We start from the raw sequence: 20,395 nt of genomic DNA on the forward strand, positions 1-20,395 counted from the left end.
TCTAGGGGATGCTACCGTTGACAAGGATCTGATTCGGTGGAACAGGGATTGTGGCCAAAGATAGGTACATCAACAAAATTTAATCCCAGGTCATGAAGCTTGAACCTAGAATCCCCATCACCCTAGGATAAAAGCCCAATATTTTAGGAAGAACTGGCTTCTTCCCTTTTCCCTTGCCCCCTCAGCCTTTAGACTCCTGAAGACTTTAGTACTCTGTTCTTTCATGGGAAACGATGGCAGCAGGAAGAAAGTCCACAATCAGATGCTAGAAAAAAAAAATACTGCAACAAAAACAAATGGGGGAAGAGGTTGAGCTCTGCATACTCTCCATTCAGTGAAGTGGATCCTTCCATGTTTTACTTCTCCAGACTATCATTACCTGTTATCCAGTCTATCCCAACACTTGTGTAACAGGCCTTCTCCAATTCATCTTACACTGATTTTAATTGAGTATTGCTAGAGCTGGGGTTCTCAACTTTGGTTGCACACTGGAATCATCCAGGGAGCTTTTAAAATGATTGATATCAACACAGAGATTCTGATTTACTTTTTTCAGAGTGTGGCCTGGGTATTAGGATTTTAAATAGTTCCCAAGTGATTCTACCATGCTATCAAGGTTAAGAACTACGGCCCAAATGTGTATAAGAATCACTGGGGAACTTGTTAAAATGCAGATGTTGTTTGGTAGGTCTGGGGTTAGGTTCTGAGATTCTGAGTCTCTGATGAACTCTAAGGTGATACAGATTTTGCTGGTCCATAGACCACACTTTGTGTAGCAAGGGCTTGGAGAGCATGATAATATGATTCTCTTGTTCAATAACATCATGGGCTTCCACATAAGGTATCTCAGCCTGGCATCTTAGGCTGGCATCATAGGCATTTAAAGACTCTAACAGCAATGGTTATCAAATGTGATCATCTGAATGACTTCTGGGCAGGTTTAAAAAATACAGATCCTTGAACCCTACACCAAACCTACTAAATCATAATATTCAAGGTACAGCCTGCATAAGGTATTTGAAAACACTTCCCAAGTGGCACAGATGATCAACACACTTTAGGAACTGTGATACGCTTCCAAGATAGTTTTCCAGACTCATTTCACATTAATTCAACATACAAACATTTATTGTACCTGCCTCATGCTAGGTCCTACGGAAACAAAGATGAAACCAGTGCCTTTGCCTTTGAAGGGCTGGTAAGATAAACGACCAAAATTAGAATATTTACTATTCCCCAGGCATGGTCTAAACACTCACATCTCTGCTAATGGTCGTCTTCTTTTGAGATTGTCTAGGTTCCTCAGCACCCAGGATTGCCTGTCCTGATCAATCAAGGCAGACACCGTCTTTATCCCATTCGAGCCTCCATTCTTATCGCTCAAACTTACTCTGCTCGGTATTAAAATAGAACCAGAGAAGAAAAGGATTTACCCAACGTGAAATACAACAGTTGGCATTTATGTAGTGACTTCCATGTGCCAGTCATTGTTCAAAGCACTTTACATACGTAATATTTAAAAATTCTCAAAATAACCTTATGAGATAGGTGTTATTACTATCCCCATTCTGAGGATCGAGGAAAGGCAGGCAACAGAAAAGTAACTTGCCCAAAGACATACCAAGCAAGGTTCACTCTCAAGACTTATGCTTTACTGCCAAGTTGGTGACAGGGCTGACATTGGAATACTGTAACTTCTAATTCTCAGGCCTGAGCACTTTCCTGCTCATCAGTTCCTGTTTCACGACTTAAATTCAAGCACACGGGCGAGAACAATGTCTTACATCCCCCACAATGCCTAGTCAGGCTGCAAGCACTTAGTAGGTACTCGATAAATTGATTGGATGAGCTGTCCTATTGAGGGTAGGGGAGAAGTGGATAATGATTTAAACAACAACAGCTAAACAAGAGCAGCGACCTGCAGGTCTCACGTCACCGCCAGATCCCTCTTGACTCCCCCGCCGGAGAAGGAGGACCCTCCCGCGCGCTTTCGGAACGTCGGTGGCCCGGCTTCGGCTCTGCGCTCCATCCGCCCAGCCAGCAGGTGCCCCCAGACCCCCGGCTCCTCCTCCGCCGCCGTCACAGCCTCGTCCTCCCCCTCTGGTTCCTCCGCTTCCTGTTGCAGCGATCCGGGCCCGGAGCTGCGGGCGCCCGGGCGCCCAAGGCTTCCCGGTACGCTCCGCCAGGTAACCGCGCGGCGCGAACCGCCCGGCCGGGGTGGGCACCGGGCCCGCGCGGCCCATTGGGTAAGGAGGCGGCAGAGGGCCCGGGGTGGCCTCGGAAGGGGAGCGGGCCTCCTACTGCCTCGGGCGCCCGAGGCCTTCCTGCGCCAAGCTGCGGCGCCAGCCGGATGCAGGGATAACGGTGCCTGGCTCCGGCTCTTGGTCCGGGCGTGGCCGAGCGTCGCAGGCACGGCGGCGCGGAGATGCGATCGCCGTCCCAGCGAGGCCCCGGGACCCGCGCTCACCGCCAGCCACGCCAGCTCCAAGGCTCCTGCTCGCCAGCCTGGCCCTGGAACGGGAGAAACCAGGAGAGGAGCCTTGGACCTTTGAGCGGCGATGGCCTTCCAAATGCCCTTCCGTTCTTTGGCAAAAACCAAGAGCAAAAAGCCGAAACCCACACAGGGAGTTCCCGAGGTCATAGAGTTGTGTCTGCCATTTACGAATGTCTGTTCTTTTATTTAAGTGATTGTAAATGGGCTGCTGTTTTCTCTGTCCTGCCAAGGAATTAGGATTCAGAGAAGAGGACTCTAAAAATACTAATAGGCATATCCAAATGAGCTGATCCGCATTACTGGTCAGTGACCCTGGCCTTTAGAAGGAGATAGGGGAGGGCAGTTCTCTTCACGCGGGATACTTTGTATTTCTGGCCCTTACTCTGAGAATTGGCCTTGATATTTTACAAAGTTTATTTCAGAACTCCATGTCAGAACTGGACCGGACTGTAGAGTTCTCCAGTCCTAGTCTCTTTCTTTCCTTTCCCTTCCTCTCCTTCCTTCTCCTCCTCCTCCTTATTTTCTTTTCTTTCTTTCTTTCTTTTTTTTTAAACTGGGGTTCTAGAGGTTAAAGTGATTTGCCCACACTCTTATGGCTAGTGTCTCTAGGGGCAGAGACAGAATTGGAACCCAGGTCTATTATGGACACACACTGTTTTCTTGAATGGAAATCTGATTTCAGATGAAAGCTGTACAGGCCTTGACCTTCGTGAAGCGCTTCTCTGGATAGCATTCTTGGGAAGTGGCTTGTGTATTGACTTCCACAGATATTATTTCACTGGTCAGAATAAGGTTAAGCAATAAGCATAGCCATGCAGACTATTTCTGCTGAGATGAAGCAGATATCTGATATGTTTTTGACTTTTTATTTGTACGTTTCAATGGAGGAGCTAACGAATACTAGTAACAACATTTTGCTCATTTTTAGATTTTGGTCCTGTGTGACTAAATTGACTCAGTTATAGCTGTTCTTGTCCTAACGTATTTGTCACCAGTACAGCTTTCTGGCGTCATTTCATTTTTAACTGAATAATTGCCTTAAGTATATTTTTAGATCTCAACAAAAACTCCCCACCTCTTGAACCTTAGCATCCTTCTGCTTCACTCTTGGCAAATCTTTGGGTTGGATTTCAGAACGGAATAAAGCCAGGATTTCCCCCCAACCTCCAAGATGTCTGGACTCTTTGTTTAGTTCTATATTTAAGTTTATCCCAAGTTTTGTTTTTGACTGATAAACCTGTGACCCAAATCCAAACCTCAGCTGAATTAAGTATCAGCTTAAAACCACATTAAACTGCCATGTGTCATGTGACCTCTCACAGAAACCAAAGTGGCAGTGTTCTATTTTTTCATGAGTGCTTTTCATTGGGGTCTTTGAACTGTAAAGATATTATTTAATACATGTGCTTTATTATTTGTGTATTATTGCCCAAGCTCAGTCATCACTGGAGGGTTATTATTGACATTTACTTATCATAAAATGTGATGCCAGCCTACCAGCTCAGAGTGCGGTGCCTGGTTTCCAGTTTACAGCATTCACCAGTTGCTAACATGTTATCTCTGAGGAACGTGGAATTATAAATACAGCCATACTTAAATAGAAGATTCTTGGCTGTGTAGATAAGGAAAACAAGATAAGGCAATATTTTTGAACTATTCTATAATAGAAATGAGGACATATACATAAAATGACCCAATGCTGTTTTCTTAGGGTGCATTCTTTGTTTTTCTGGTTTTGGTCTTTTCATCACAGGATGGCATTAGCTCTGTGTCTGCAGGTGCTGTGCAGCCTGTGTGGCTGGCTCTCGCTCTATATTTCTTTCTGCCACCTGAATAAGCACCGAAGCTATGAGTGGAGCTGCCGGCTGGTCACCTTCACCCATGGAGTCCTTTCCATAGGCCTCTCCGCTTATATTGGCTTCATTGATGGCCCATGGCCTTTTACCCACCCAGGTAGGTAGGGGATTTTCCCTTAGGGATTTATGATTTGGGGGTAGTCTTAGAAACATGGGACTTTTAAACAGAATTTGTACAATATTGAAGAATAATTCCCATTATAATTTTGTCTTGGAATCCTCATTCTTCTTCATTGTTAACTCTGATACTGTTTGTCACTTGTTTCTGCTTTTCATAACTCTCTACTTTTAAAACAAATTTTAAATTGCTTGTTACAATTTCATCAGAAATATAAAAACCATAAAGCCAGTATCAACATGTTCCAAAAGACACAAATAGAACTGTATTATACATATTTTTGTCAACTTGCAACTTTTACTTGACTGTCTACTCAAAAGACAGCATCTTTCCATGTCTATGTTAAGAGGATGAGATGTTCCTTATCCTATTTGTTACTAGATGTACAAGTGTTACTTTCTTAAGTATGCAATTTTTTTTTTTTTGAGACAGAGTCTTGCGCTGTTGCCCAGGCTGGGGTGCAATGGCTCAATCTCAGCTCACTGCAAGCTCCGCCTCCTGGGTTCGCGCCATTCTCCTGCCTCAGCCTCCTGAGTAGCTGGGACTACAGGTGCCCGCCCCCATGCCCGACTAATTTTTTTTTGTATCTTTAGTAGAGACGGGGTTTCACCATGTTAGTCAGGATGGTCTCGATCTCCTGACCTCATGATCCGCCCGCCTCAGCCTCCCAAAGTGCTGGGATTACAGGCGTGAGCCACCGCGCCCGGCCAAGTATGCAAAAATTTCACCCCCTTGTATTAATTGGTTGGGGCTGCCAAACACAGTACCACAGAGTGGGTGGCTTAACCAGGCGTTTATTTTCTTAAAATTCTACTCAAAAGACAGCGTCTTTCATGTCTATGTTAAGAGGATGAGATATTCCTTATCCTTTTTGTTACTAGATGTACAAGTGTTACTTTCATAAATATGCAATTTTTATTAAAATTCTAGAGGCTGCAAGTCCAAGTTCAAGTTGTTAGCAGGGTTGCTTTCTTCTGAGGCCTCTGTCCTTGGCTTGCAGATGGCTGCCCTCCCACTGTGTCCTTCCATGGTCACCCCTGTGTGTGTGTGTGTGTGTGTGTGTGTGTGTGTGTATGCATGCATATCTGTGTTCTAATCCCTTCTTTTAAGGATAACAGTCATATTGGATTACTTTAGTTACCCCATTTTAACCAGATTACCTCTTTAAAGGCCCTATTTCCAAATACACTCACATTCTGAGGTACTACTGGTTAAGGGCTTTAGCATACGAATTTGGGGAGGGGGGACACAATGCAGCCCTTAACTCCCCTGGAATATAATTTTTTAAAATATTTCTTTAGCTTCTCTTATCGAATTTCTGAGTTTTCCCCCCAAACTGTCAAACCGATGAAAGCAACTGTTAAGCTTTGTGTTTTATATGAAGGTTCTAAATGGTTTCAAATATGTCAGGTCCTTAAAACCTATGTTCCTGGACATGAGCACACACTAACTTCTGGGGCCCTCTCCGGAATCTACTTTCAGGATAGGTTAGGGCCACTGAGTGTTCAATAACGTAACCCATTAAGCTGAGAAAAAAAATCTGACATTCAGGAAACAATTATCCAAGAGTCTGGAAATAAATCTTTAGCAGGGTTAAAAAAAAAAAAAAAAGTGTAGGATTTTAATTGAAGAAACAAAATAATTGGATTTTATGCTGTTCCATGGAGAGGACACAGATTCTTGCCTGTGTTCACTGAAGGATGCAAATTCATTGAAGTCAGATTCATCAGAACAGCGTTTCCTGAGGTCTGAACATCATTTAGTTTGATAAAGACCTAGATTTTATATTTTAGTCTGTCTTTGGCCCTCATTAAAAAGCACATGCCTGCCATTGTTTTTGTTTTAGTGTTCAGTAAGGTTTGAAGGACAACAACATAGGATCCCTGTGCAAGGTAGCACAATTCCCAGTCACTCAATTTGCTTCCGTCTTGGTTTGTTTCAGGCTCACCCAATACACCTCTCCAAGTTCATGTCCTGTGTCTCACCTTGGGCTACTTCGTCTTCGACTTGGGCTGGTGCATCTACTTCCAGTCTGAGGGTGCCTTGATGCTGGCTCATCACACGTTGAGTATCTTGGGCATTATCATGGCCCTTGTGCTTGGGGAATCTGGCACAGAGGTCAATGCAGTCCTCTTTGGAAGTGAGCTTACCAATCCCTTGCTACAGATGCGCTGGTTTCTCCGGGAAACAGGACACTATCACAGTTTCACTGGAGATGTAGTGGACTTCCTCTTTGTGGCTCTGTTCACAGGAGTGAGGATTGGTGTAGGAGCTCGCCTCCTTTTCTGTGAAATGGTCTCCCCCACGCCTAAGTGGTTTGTGAAGGCTGGGGGAGTAGCCATGTATGCTGTGTCTTGGTGTTTCATGTTTAGCATCTGGCGCTTTGCATGGAGGAAGAGCATCAAGAAGTACCATGCTTGGAGAAGCAGGCGGAGTGAGGAACGGCAGCTGAAACACAACGGACATCTCAAAATACACTAGCCAAGGCTTGCTCCAGATTATGGATTGGGTTAAGTCAGCCATGGGAACCAGGTTGGAAATATGACTGTTATGGAATTATGCTTATAACAAACTTAGGTTTCAAAAAAGGGCTAAATTTATTGATCAATTTGGTCAGTCTTCAAGCCGAGCATATATCAGTATTAAAACACCAACTTCTACAGTGGCACAGTTGTCGAAAGTGAGAATACTCCATGGTAGCTGGGAATAAGTCAGAACTGTGAAGTGAGTACAACTGGCATTTGTTTTCATTTGTGGTGACCCTGGGTCCTCCTGTCCCTGGGAGGTTTGATGTTCAGGCAGTTTAGAAAGGAACTGGAAAAAGATTAGTGCTATTTCTTGTTCCTTTGAGAAGCAACTCTTTCAATAAACACTTATTTCTGCTTTTCATGTATCTATTTATCTAAGTTTACCCCATTTACTATAAAGTGAGGGGCTTTCAGAAAGAGACACGCCTTTGGGATTCTGAACATTAGATCGGGGAATTGGGCCACTTAAACAGTAGGAGGGTGAGAGTGAAACTGTGGCAGCGAGGGGGAGTGTTACTTACATAACCTCCTATACCAACTGTACCAGAGGTGCCCAAGACCACTGCCAGGTTCCATAATTCTCTGGGAGGACTCAGTGGACTCAGCATATAGTCTTACTCATAGTTTTGATTTATTATAGTGAAAAGATTCAAAGAAAAATCGGTAAAAGGAAAAGACACCTCAGGCAAAGTCTAGGGTAAAGCAAGCACAAGTTTCCAGAGTCCTCTCCCAATGGAATCACACAGGATGTGCTTAGTTCCCCTAGCAGTGATTTGTGACAACATGTGAATGGGCTATCTACTGGACAAGGTCATTACAGACTCAGTGCCCAAGGTTTTTACTGAGGACAGGTCACCTAGGCAGCCTTTCCCTGGCAGATAGCAAAATTCAAGATTTTCAAAAGGAAAGCAGGTGTTCAGCATAAGCCATATTGTTTGCACAAACAATTCAGACACAGTAAGCCAGTCTTATCAGTTAATGGTGGGAGCCCTTCCAAAATCTGAGTTCCCAAATGCCGGCCGGTGGCCAACCCTGTAATCAGGCCTCTCCAAGGATAGCAGTTTAGGCCTGCTATGTTAACTCTTTTCTGCACAAAACCTGTAGAGTTAGGGCTTTGGATTTGAGATGAATGAAGTGTGGGTAGATTTACTGAGTCCTGTTATATGGGTTCTGCCCTACCAGGAAAACTATGCCAGTTCTCAGGGCTTTTGTGCATTAATCTCCTAGGCATTTGAGGCTATGACTAAATTCCATAGGGATTTATCATGTGGATTCCACTGTGCTTGAGATGGCAGTTTAGATTTCAGCTCTGCTGTACATATTGCAAACTAGAACCAAAGACTTTAAAGTGTGTACTGGCCTCAGGGGGATGAGGTCAATTTTTTTTTTTTTTTTTTCATTTTAGATACATTCCCTTTTAGTACTCCTGCTTTTCTTATTTTTACTAAAATGGTACCACTCTATGAACAAACTAATACAACAAGGCCAGTCTTGAAAGGAAAAAAAATAATAATTCTTAGTGTGACAGTCTTCAAGAGAAGCAAGAATATAAGCTTAGAACAAGGGGTTAAGAATCAAGAATTCCTGGGTTCTTAGTTTAACTAATTTTGCTACTCACTTGCCAGATCGTGTGGATAGGTTACTTGTTTCTTCTTTGCCTGAGTTTAAACCTATTGTGAATGAATGAAATACCCTGTAGTATATTTCATAGAGACATTATGTGGCATTTTATTAATGAAGGTCTTTCTTGTAGGGCTTTTATGAAAACATGAAGTATTTATTTATGTATTTATTGATTATTTATTTTTACCATGTTATTTAAGTCAATGGTGTTTGATTAGCTCAGTGGGTGAGCAAGCATAGGTGCTACTGGAGTCAAAGCTGGTCAGTAGGAAGTGTCAGTTCATTCCATGGCCACTGGTAATCTAACGTAATGAGTGTTTTTTGTTTTTGTTTTTTTTAAAGTTGGAGTCTTGCTCTGTCGCCCGGGCTGGAGTGCAGTGGTGTCATCTCGACTTACTGCAACCTCCGCCTTCTGGGTTCAAGTGATTCTCCTGCCTCAGCCTCCCGAGTAGCTGAGACTACAGGCGTGTGCCACCATGCCTGGCTACTTTTTGTATTTTTAGTAGAGACGGGGTTTCACCATATTGGCCAGGCTGGTCTCGAACTCCTGACTTCATGACCTGCCCGCCTCGGCTTCCCAAAGTGCTGGGATTACAGGTGTGAGCCACCATGTTCAGCCATGAGTGGTCTTGAAAATGGAAAATGGTCTTGGCCACAGAAACCAGGCATGAGGGAGTGGTTGGAATGGTGTAAAGTCATCACTGTTCAGGAAACAGTAACTTTAAATGCATGTTAACAGTGCGTCTTTAAAAATGAATGTCATTTGGTTGAAGAGTTTTGCTGGGCATTGAGATAATCTGACAGCATCTCCACTTCCTGTTTTTTTTCTTAATCTCCACTTTTTTTTTTTTTTTCTATGATGAGCGCCCCTAAAAAGCTGGTGAGCTTCTTTCCAACAAAATTGCGGTCAAAGTAGGATGCTGGGGAATGCTGATTTTAGCAAGACTCGTAGAAAAGAGTGGCTTGGCACATAAGCTTAAAAAAACAGAAAAAAAGCTGGCTCTTGAATTTTGGCACAGTGCAACCTGTTCCATACCAGACAAATGAACAGGCTTAATCTGGTACCAATTCTTTTTCTCTCTTACTCCTCAGAAATAAAGGGACTGCAGATATTGTTGTTTTGGGGACACTTTCATGGGACTGTATGTAGATTTTTTTGAATGGTGAGAAATATGAATAATCGGTAAGGGGAAGGGAATCCCTCATTTCAGCTTTTCTTGATGTTATTACTAATAACTATGAAAAAACTTCTGAGAGAACAATATGAACTGAAGATGACTCAGCAGTTAAGATGATGCTAAGTTTTGAAACCACAGGTAAATGAAGGGCTAATGAATGTGTGGTATACTGGGACAAAATGAAGTACTCATTTGCACTGGATTACTATGTAATGATAACGAACACTGTTCAAGAAGGATTTATATTTCCATAAGATTTGTACTAAATTTTATAAAAGTAAAACAACTTTTTATAAATCCAGAGTCTGTCTTTATATTTTTGTGGTGGTTTTGCCAATATGTTAAAAACAGCCTTTTGACCTGTAGAAATGTTGACCTGTATTCATACTTACTAGTGAATATCTCTAATCTGCTGTTCATTATTCATCATTCCCCCTATTTTGTCATTTTGGGGGGTAACAACTGACATACAGAAAACAGTTTGCCAAAAGAGAGAGGAAGAACCTCAATGTGTTTCTTGTTCTGCCACCTGTTTGGACACTTGCCTTGAAAATGGTGATGTCAAGTGAGTTGACATCAGACATCATCTGAAGACAGCTGGAGGCCCTGTCTTGAGGACTGTGCTACCAATGCCTAAAAGAGTCTGGGACGCATAGTAGATACTTAATAAGCATGTTGAAAGAATGGACAAGAGGATGAGAATGTGGTTTAGAATAATCCCCATTGGAAAACCTCCTCAAAGAGCATGTACAGTGGATTGGGTCATCAATGTCATTTTTCTAGGTAAAGTAATACTGACCCTGAGGAGTGTGTTCTACCTAGACTGGCTTGACTTTCTGAAGGCATCCATAGTTACAGCCTTTACAACAGTTGAACTACCAGCAGCTTTAAAGAGGCTTTCAGGTTTTTTGTTTGTTTGTTTGTTTTTTAAATCATCAATGCTTTGTAGGTGACTACAGAGATTTTCCATCATTAAAAAAAAAATTAGTTCTGGAATGAATAACCACGGCTTAATTCAATCTTTTGCTTACCATCTTCTGAAGCTTTCCCACAGCAAAATGCCTTCTTTGCTCACAGCTAGAACCGTGGGTCTGTTTAAGTTTGGAAAGATCTTGAAAGCAGCTTGCCAAGAGGTTTTGTATGCAAGGAAGAGAAGGTGAATTAGGAAACTTTCCCAGTTTGTTTTATTCCTGAAGCTTAAGTATTGAGGCTTCCCTCAAGTATTAAGGGAAGAGAGGAACTCATTTTTAAAATGCATGATTTGATGAGTCATTGGGTTCAATTAATTTGATACTTACACTGTAACATTATTAGAATAGGGGAAAATAAGATATTTAATACTTTTAAGAAAGATTTATTAAGTTTGGGAATAAGGTTTGCATTTTGGTCAGTGTGTATATATATAGAGAGAGAGAGATGAATGGGATTCGTTCCAATTACATGTAAACACTCAATTTAAGAGTCTTCAGGGTAGAATTGTCATGCTAGGATACACCAGCAGGTGGCAATGTGTCCTGGTATCATTAGGAAAGTGCCTTGGCTAATCTGCTTCTATTCTTTCCAAAAATAAACATTACAAAATTAGCTGGCTGTGCCTTGAACCTAAAAAATCGAGCAATAAAGAGTCGTCTCTGGCCTCTGTTTATCTTTTCCTTTTTTTTTTTTTTCCAACCCCCCGTTCTAACTAAAGTCAGTGTGAGCTCATGCCTCTATTCGGGGATAATGATCCTTTCATGAACTGTTGTGGAATGACTTTTTGCAACAGCATTGTTAAGAGGTAATTGTTTCCTCTCTCCACATCCACTGTTTATTAGATTTGATTTGCTGCTTGGATTCCACAAAATGGCTGAAATTCCTTGCCACCAACATAGGTTTACGCTCAAAAGTCTGAAAATAGTTGGATAAAGGGAATAGCCTCTTTAGACGTTTGCAGACAGAACTGAAGAACTGCATTATACGTGGTACCTAAATTGCCATAATACTGAATTATTCAATCATAAAACTAGATGGGTATCTAAATCTCTCTACCCAGAAGGGGAAAAAAACGAAAAAACGTTTGGAACCCTTCAGAGAGAACCGTAATGCTATTTACTGGATAAATATACTTCATTTTCTTCTCCCATTTCTTTCCACAACACGCTTGTTAAGTCGCCATGCAAAGCACCATGCCTTCTCAATTTGGCAAATAACACATTTCATTTTGCCAAGGCAAAAACAGCCTAAAAGTAATATTTATACCGAGAAGCCCTGGCTGCAGTCCCCAGCTGCTCTCCCTCAGCCCTGCGCCTCCCGCTCCCGCCGCGCTCTCCCCCCGGAGCCGGCAGGTGCCCAGGTGAGCGGGGCCTGCGGAGGCAGCGAGGGGCGCCGGCCGGGCACTGGTAGAACGCTTGCAGCCAGAAGACAGGAGAGAGAGTACATTCCCTTAAGGAATAAAAGTTTCCAGCACAAGGGGGGCTGGTAATTTCCAAAGAGCCTCCCAGCACGATGTCCTAGGGATCTGGGGGGCGCTCTCAGGAGGTCTCTGGTGAAAGTAGACTTAGTACAAACTGGCCTCGAAAGACAACGTCTCGGCACTCAGGGGCCCAGGCGCCGCGAGAGGCTGGTGGGCCTCCCGGGGCTGCACGGGTCCCACCTCCCTCCGCCCCGCAGGACTACTTTTCCGCTCCCCCAAACAGGGCTCCGGCGGAGGCGTCCTTCCAAGGGCGGGAGCGCAGCCCTGAGCGGCGGAGGGATCCCGGGTGAGGCGGCTTCCCGAAGTCAGAGGGGAGGGGGCCAAAAAAGTCGGCGGGGGACGGGAAGCGCGAGCTCGCGCCGGACGCGGCCAGGGCCGGGAAGCCAGAACCGGAACCGGAACCCGCGCGCGCGCCCGCGTTTGCGCGGCCCCCACCGCCGCCGGCCTCCTCCGCTGTCTGCGCGCGCTCCCGCGAGGGCCTCCAGAACCCGGCGAGCCGGCCCTGCGCGGGGAGAAGCCGCCGCCTCCGCCTCCGCCTCCCGGACCAGGGCTTCCAGGCCGGGCCGGACGGGCATCTCCCGCCCCTCGCGGGGAGCGTCGGGGAGGAGCCGCCGCCTCTGGCGACTGCGGAAGAGTCCGGGCCTCAAAGGGATGGGGAGCAGCCCGCGGCGCTGAGAGATCCGGGTCCCTGTCACCTCGGGCCGCGGGACCCTCCCCCGGCGCCCGCGGCTCGTCCCAGCACCTGGAGCCTGGTGGGGGCGGCGAGCAGAGGAGGAGCCCCGGGCCCGGGACATGGAACCGCGCGAGCCCGGCGCGGGACGGCCGGAGACGCGGCCAACGCTGCGGCCAGGAGCAGCCGGCAGCCCCAGATAGAGAGCCGGGAGGGAGGGCCCCGGCCCTTGCCGCGGCGGGGAGTTCGAGGCCCCGAGACTCCGGAGGAGGAGCCGACACCCGTCCCAGAGCTGATCCCGCCCCAGCCCCGGCGGGAGTCGCGGGTCCCCTTCCCACGGCGCGCGGACTTCTCTCTCTGAGGAAGTTTCTCCTTGTGCCTTCTGGAGGATTTGTCGCTAGCTCGACTCACTCTGGACTGACTCGCTCCCTGGCTTTCTCAGTTTGTTTTGGGAGATAACTTGTTTTCCTCCAACCCGCATCCGTTGACCCCTTCCAATCGGATGGTCTAGATGACTGAATGGAGTTTTGAGTTGGACTTTTGTGTCCCTGACGGAGTTGGGCCTGATCCCAGAGCACTGGGGGTGGGGAGGAGGTGTTACTGTAAAATGCAAGTTGGATAAAAGGAGGACCTCTCGCCAAGGGCCCCAATGAGTGGCACACAGTCTACTATCACCGACAGGTTGGTATGAATTCCTCCTTCACTCGGCCTCCTGGAATCGGGCCCGACCTAGCAGGGGAGTCAGATTGCCTTTGGCCAGCGAAGTTGACAGGCAGAGGAAAGAGGGTTGTTTCGGAGCAGTGCAGTTAGCCTGGGGTTGCTGCCGAGTTATCCAGTTGATTGGCTTTTGGAAATGTAATTTTTCCGGAGAGAAACTTCCCTCCCGATTCTCAGAGAAGGGGGAGGCAAAACCATTATTGTGGTTTTCCGCCTGTAGTGTGCATTAGGATTGTGTACTCGTCTGGAAATCAGAGGAGAAGGTCATTTTGGGTGAAGGTCGGTGCCTGAAGTCGGCTTGGTATTGGTGTATTATTTCTCAGCTTTAGCCCTGTCCTGCAGTAGGTTCTCAAGACAATTACATTTCAGGAATTTCTACCTGTGAACTTAATGTTGAGCCTACTGCATGGTGACCTGGGAACTTGATCTCTTTGAGATGTTGACCTGCACAGTGTTTAATTATTATCTAATAACTTTCCAGAATGTTGACATTACCAGTAAATCACAGGTTCTTGCTGGAAGCAATGTCCAGGAGCTGAAGAAATGAGGGTAAATCATGGGATTTGCTTTTAATTCTTGTATTTAAATATTTCATCTTCCAGAAACACTTGGCGTTTAAGAGAGATAAACCGTAAGCATAGTATAAGCGCGCAGCTAAATTTGTTGAGTTCTGTGTCTGTCCTTTATAGCACTTACCAGTGTTGCATGGTGGTGTGTGGCGAATGGAGCTAGACCATGTGTGGTTGAAGTACAGTTTGCTTATCCTAAGTTACTTTTGTTTATAGGGCAAGGGATAAAAAGCGTATTGATTCCTTGACCACATTTCATTTCTCAATTTCATTATGACACTGCATGCCAGTCCTAAATGTCAGCTTGCTTTATTTTTAAGTTAATCTTCAAATTATTATATCATGAAAAAATAGATCAAGTAACTGAATTAGAGGGTCAAAGCTCTTTGATGAAAAGTGCAACAATAGTGCTTCTGCACAAAGTAGTCTAATTTCCTAATAAGAGTTTTACCCAATTGTAAGACTCATTTGTTGATTTTAAAAGGGCCAAATTCCATTATCATACCATAACAGCTACTCCAGAAACAGAACTTCCTCTTCCTGTTGATGCTTTCCAGCATCACATGAATGTTCACTTAAAAGAGTCCGTTAAATATTTAAAGCATTTATATTTACTCTTTGTGTATTTTTCAAAGTGGGTTTTCATTTTCAATGAAATAATTTTTAACTTTTCCAAGAATACACTTACTGTAAGTATTGACAATGCTTATCTTGCTTTCTTCTGGTTATCCCCATTTTTCCCCTTTCAGGGTGTTTCACTTCTGAGAAGTCACTTTTACGGGTGTGGGGATAATTGTTTTCCTGGTTCATTCAATTATGGCTCTTTCTGTTGAGCCTGTAAACAAAAGTCTTAGTAGGAACTAATGTAATGTTGGTTTTCATTGCGATGCTGAGGTGTTTAATTTATAGAAACAGAACGAACTCATTCCACACACAAGTGAGTTAAAAGCCCTCAAGTAATGATTTTTCTTCAGCATTGCTTCTCAGAGATTTTCCTTGTCTTCTCGTTATCTTGGAAATAGAATCTTGGGACTTCTATCCTCTTTATAACTTAGATGGCATATAAACATTCAATAAGGATGAAATTGTTGAAAGCCTGTTTTTTTTGTTTTGTTTTGTTTTTTGTTTTTTTTTGCCAGGCACTATGCTAGGCACAAGAGATTACAAAATGAATATTGTAAGATTAATCTGCAGATTGGTTTGGGCATTAATGTTTTTTGAATAGGTTCAGGTGCTGCTGCCTAATTTTACATTTTTTTTTTTTTTTCAAGAAAAGAACCTTGGAAAGCCAATTAATAAGCACTACTGAGACCTGTTTCATAGGAATTTTTTTTACTAGGGTCTTTTTTTATTAAGAATTATTCCTATTTGACCACATTTAAATATATTTCGTAAATATAAAGCATCCGTTTGCTGTTAAGATAGTAATTGTTCCTAATTTGAATATATGTTGTGGTGAAATCTGGAGGTACTGGTTTAGTAGTATTTCTCTGCCAAGGTGTCTTAACAAAGTTATGAGTATATAATAGTTTCTAGCTTTCTCTCAGCCGTACCTCATCCTTTTTTTGCAGTGTCTAACTGTTACTGTAGGTATATTTTGCTGATTCTAGAGCTATTGGAAAATTAACAGCGCCAGTGTAGCTTTTTAGATAGAGATCCTTTCAAGTTTGAAGTGCTGTATGTGGTATGGCTTTGTTTCGTAGAGTGTGCAGAACCACCAGGCCAGCTGTGTGAGTTAGAGTTCTTTCATTGTGGTGCTTCTGACTACAGAGTCTGTCTGTCCTCAGTTGAAATCAGACTAGCTGGTTTTGGGCGTTGTTCTGTTTTGCAGTTTGTGGCAGGCGACACATGGCTGAACAAGATAAGGGTTTTATTCTTGTGTTAGGGACGTGCTGGGGCTGGGATGGAATTCAGCTATGTTTAGGCTCTGATTGGTCACTTTGGATACTCAGAACTCTGTTACATCCTGTTATTATTTTGCAGTTAAATCAACACATTTTGCTTGCTCTCTTCTCTTTCCCTTCATCTTTTACTCCCCAGTCCGCACCCCTTTTCTTAAAACCTAAAACTCGAACTTTTTAAAAAACTTTGAACTCAAACTATGTTCATGGTAGCTATTACTTCTATGTAGTATATCCAAACAGCTTTTTAAAAAATTCTAAGCAATTTATGAGCCCTGGAGTCTGTAGTTTTCATCATTTAGAATGAGCACTTGACAAGTGTAGAAATGTCTGATTGCTGCTTTATAGTCTGCATTGATTGCTGCATTCAGTCTTAAAATATATCCCAATTGTTTCCAGTCCTCCTACATGTCTTTCTTGTATCCCTGATAATTTAGGAGTCCTATAGCAATTGGAGTTTCTTCTGAGAGGTAGAGAGGAGAGAATGCCCTTTCAGTAGACTCAGTAAATGATTTCAGGCCAGTGTCTATAACATTGAATTTTCAGGGACAGTACAGGTAGGAAAGTTATAAGGTTCTTCCTTGAAATAAATGGACTTTGTTTTGTCTAGGGCTTATGAATTTTGTAGTTTTTGATTTATAGATAAAGACAGGTTTTTGATTTAATTTTTTTAAAGCACTGAATTCAGCTTTAAGCTGTTTAACTTAAGCAAATTTTTTAAGTGAGTGTGGAAACCTGTGACTTTATATGCCTGTACCCAGCAATTAGCATTTTCATTAATGATACTTTTTTCTGTCAAAATTGCTATATAATGCTTTTGATTAAAAAAAAGAGCTACTCATGTTTATATGTTATTTTCAACATTGCATGAGTCATCTGTCTGCAAGGTAAAATTATTTGTAACCTTTTCTTGTAAAGTCAGCCAGTCGATAAGTACAAAATTGAAATGGGGGCTAAAGATCACAGTGTTTTGTATTCAGTTTTGTCTTTGCCTTTTTAGTTCAGTATAAAATCTTGAGTCATGAAAGTATGCAATAGTACATTCACTTGTACAGTTTTACATGAGTCAACATGCAGAGTCTAAAGTAACTTTTTTTGAAAGTACAGTGTTGTAATCTTCCTGATTAATGGTACATTTATATGACGCTCATATTCAGTGAGGTGACAAGAGAAGCTTTATTTGAAATCATTACAAAAATATGTTAACCCTGGAATACCACTTAACACATTGGTGGTTTCCAGTTGTTAACATGTATATATCATTGAGTTAACATGTAGGTTTTTTTTTGTTTTTTGTTTTTGAGTCTTGCTCTGTCACCCAAGGTGGAGTGCAGTGGCGCGATCTCTCCTCACTGCAACCTCCGCCTCCCAGGTTCAAGCGATTCTCCTGCCTCAGCCTCCCGAGTAGCTGGGATTACAGGCGCCCACCACCACGTCCGGCTAAGTTTTGTATTTTTAGTAGAGACAGGGTTTCACCACATTGGCCAGGCTGGTCTTGAACTCCTGACCTTAGGTGATCCACCCGCCTTGGCCTCCCAAAGTGCTGGGATTATAGGCTGGAGCCATCGAGCCCAGTGGTTTTTTTTGTTGTTACTGTTGTTTTTTAACTAAGTTTGAATTTTTAGTTTAAGAAATGAAATTTGAGGTGAACATTCATGGAATCCGTAAATGGTGAATTTTATATATTTTTCTGTGGAGCATTGCGATTCCAGGGAAAACAGTTGGAAAATATTTCATTATACATATGTGGTTGCCTCTTCTAAATGTCATCCAGAGGTAGGAGTGAATTGCTTCCCAAACTGATATGGGTCACAGAAACAGCAAGATAACATACTGGTTCCCAGGGAATTGAAGGGACTCTTTTGCATCATGGTTGTCTGAGATTATTAGAAATGTGTCTTATATAACTTCTTGTTTCCTAGAAATTGACCATGACACATTTTCAGGAATAGTAGCTTAACTTCCTGTGGTCTCTTCTGTGAAAACTTGGTTTTGATGATGTTCTTGAGCTTTATTTGAAGACGTGCTCCTTTCCCTTATAATAATTACAGGTTTTCAGAATAGTGCCATGTGAATTAAAATTTTTAAATCAACAAAATTACATTTTTGCCTTCTTTTGAGTAAAATACCATTATGTATGTAATGATATCCTGTAGTAGTATAATTCTTTAACATTTACAATATTTTCAGTTCAGTACTGGGCAGATCATGTTTCTGTCATTTACACTTTAAGCTAACTCATACAGTTTAAGTCAAGATTATGCAACTAGAAAGGACAGATCCAAGTTTTAGCCTTGATTTTCTGGCTCTCAAGTCCCCCATTTTTTTTTTTTTTCGTTTTAAATTATTGTCTTTCTTTGTACTGTATTTTTCTGTGCTTTTTTCTTTTAGTAACTCTCCAGCTTGATGAAATCAGTTGCATTTTTCTCTTACAGCATACTTTCTAGTACCTTACCCATTCTAATTTTAAATATCTCTTGAGGATAAAGCTTTTGTCACTTCCTCAGGAGACTGAAGCACAATCTGATAGATCTTGCTGTCAGGAAGTTTTTCCTGATCTTTAGGTCTAACTTTTCTTTTAAGTTGTCCTGTTACTTGTATGTACTTGCTGTACCAAGCTAAATAATGCTCTCCTCCCATTTTATGTTTGTATGGTATGATTCTAAATGTTTCAGACGGTTATTCATTATGCTTTCTGGTCCCCTTCCCTTACTCTTTGCTTAGCCAAGCTGTATGCTTTCTGTTGATCCATTGTCTAAAAATCAACTTGTTTCTCTTAACATTTTATTAGCTTTTTTCTCAGTTGCCCTCCTAGTGCAAAAATATGGGTAAAGAGATTCTCAAGGTCATGTTGATTCAATTTTATTTTAGATAGTCTTTAGAATGGATACGAGATATGTCACAGTCAAATGAAACAGATTTATACAAACAGCATGATTACCAAATCAACTAATTAAGCAATTACTCATGTTCTAAAAGGCTTTTTACAAAGCGATTCTTTCAAATATGAGTACCCTCAGTGTAACAAATGTTATCAATTCTATGACAAAAGGGTAGGGTAGAAATAATGTAAGCCACTTTTGATTGAAAATCATCTTGTTGCAATATAATGAAATACATCAGGAAGTTTCTTATTTTTTCTAGTGGTTTTTCAGTCCATTATCTTAAATTGTAGGTGAAAACATTCCTCATTGTTTGGTGTATTTTTACCTTATAGTTTTGTCTCCTCTTATTTCCACATATTAGTGAAATAGCAATGCTTAGCAGTATTTTTTTTCAGTAAACTGGATATTGTGAAAATTGAAATATTTTACTTTCTTGCTGTTGTATTTACAAGAATTGTTAATGACAAGACACAGTAATAGAAAAAGTGCATCTTTAGATTATTATAAAATCTACAAGACTGTAGACCTTTTGAATATTTTATTAGCATATTTTCTTTGGTACTAATTTAGTTTCAAATTATTGAAATAGATGTCCTTGTTTTGTATTTTGCTAATATTAATATTTTGTATTTTGGTAATATTAAAATTTGCAAACATGCCAAATTTAGAGCATTTTACTTTTTCAACTTAGAATATCTGGAATCATCAAGATAGTCATATAGGAAAGACCGCCGTAAGGCAGCTTCTAACTCCAATAGAAGCCTGTGAAGCTAGTGCCTGGACAGAGGCTGTGTCTAAATTACATGAGCATATATTGTTGACTTTTAGTAAAAGAAAAAATACACTAACTTTACCTCTTGACTTAGCATGCACCAATGCAGTTCAGATTCATACCAAAACAGGATCTTTTACTAATTCAAATGCTGAGTCCTGGTTTTTGAGATCATAGTCACATGACAGGCCTGGGTGGCTTCTCAGTGTCTAGAGACAAGCAAATCGACTGGACAATGAAAAGTAGGTTTCCTGTCTTGGACTGCAAGTAACAATTCATGCAGAAACTGGAACTATATAAGAAAGCCTGGTTTTAGTTAATGCTTTCAATTAGCTGCTTGTCACACTGCTTTTTCTTTTGGTGTTATATAACACATTAGAGTCATTTAGAGGTATGCTCTGATACTACAGTTTTTGTCAAATATTACATATAAATGTTGATTTTACATTCATACACTCAAAAGATCAAAGAGGACTTTGTAGATCTTTTGTGGATTCAAAAAAATGTAGATTATTTTGTTGTAGAAAAACTGGCCAGGTGCAGTGGCTCACGCCTGTAAATCCCAGCACTTTGGGAGGCCGAGGCGGGCAGATCACTTGAGGTCAGGAGTTCAAGACCAGCCTGGCCAGCAT

The 20,395-nt window shown here is 42.2% G+C and overlaps 2 protein-coding genes across 10 annotated transcripts in view; both read left to right on the forward strand.

The window, feature by feature from the left end:
* The first annotated feature begins 1,869 nt into the window (after nucleotides 1-1,869).
* TMEM136 (transmembrane protein 136) lies at nucleotides 1,870-10,099 on the forward strand. Of its 8 annotated transcripts, none has more exons than XM_025356566.1 (4): nucleotides 1,870-2,186; nucleotides 4,248-4,447; nucleotides 6,411-6,483; nucleotides 6,841-10,099. In XM_025356566.1, exons 2-4 carry the CDS (start codon nucleotides 4,249-4,251, stop codon nucleotides 6,947-6,949), a joined length of 381 nt encoding a protein of 126 aa, XP_025212351.1. In that variant the 5' UTR covers nucleotides 1,870-2,186; nucleotide 4,248; the 3' UTR covers nucleotides 6,950-10,099. The 8 variants fall into 8 exon arrangements, with proteins under 8 accessions (XP_025212351.1, XP_025212344.1, XP_025212346.1 ...); XM_025356561.1 differs by having other exon boundaries at nucleotides 1,947-2,186; nucleotides 3,929-4,447; XM_025356560.1 differs by adding an exon at nucleotides 3,929-4,133 and having other exon boundaries at nucleotides 2,117-2,186; nucleotides 6,411-7,065.
* A 3,131-nt stretch (nucleotides 10,100-13,230) lies between these two features.
* The window catches only part of ARHGEF12 (Rho guanine nucleotide exchange factor 12), a 148,826-nt gene continuing 141,661 nt past the window's right edge, over nucleotides 13,231-20,395 (forward strand). Inside the window, exon 1 of one of the 2 annotated variants that reach the window (XM_025356038.1) lies at nucleotides 13,231-13,600. In XM_025356038.1, coding sequence (XP_025211823.1) covers nucleotides 13,569-13,600 — 32 coding nt within the window. In that variant the 5' untranslated portion in view covers nucleotides 13,231-13,568. The remainder of the gene's footprint in view (nucleotides 13,601-20,395) is intronic. The other variant, XM_025356037.1, reaches the window with a different exon arrangement.

This window comes from Theropithecus gelada, chromosome 14 (assembly GCF_003255815.1).
Source record: "Theropithecus gelada isolate Dixy chromosome 14, Tgel_1.0, whole genome shotgun sequence".
NCBI classification, from domain to species: Eukaryota; Metazoa; Chordata; class Mammalia; order Primates; family Cercopithecidae; genus Theropithecus; species Theropithecus gelada.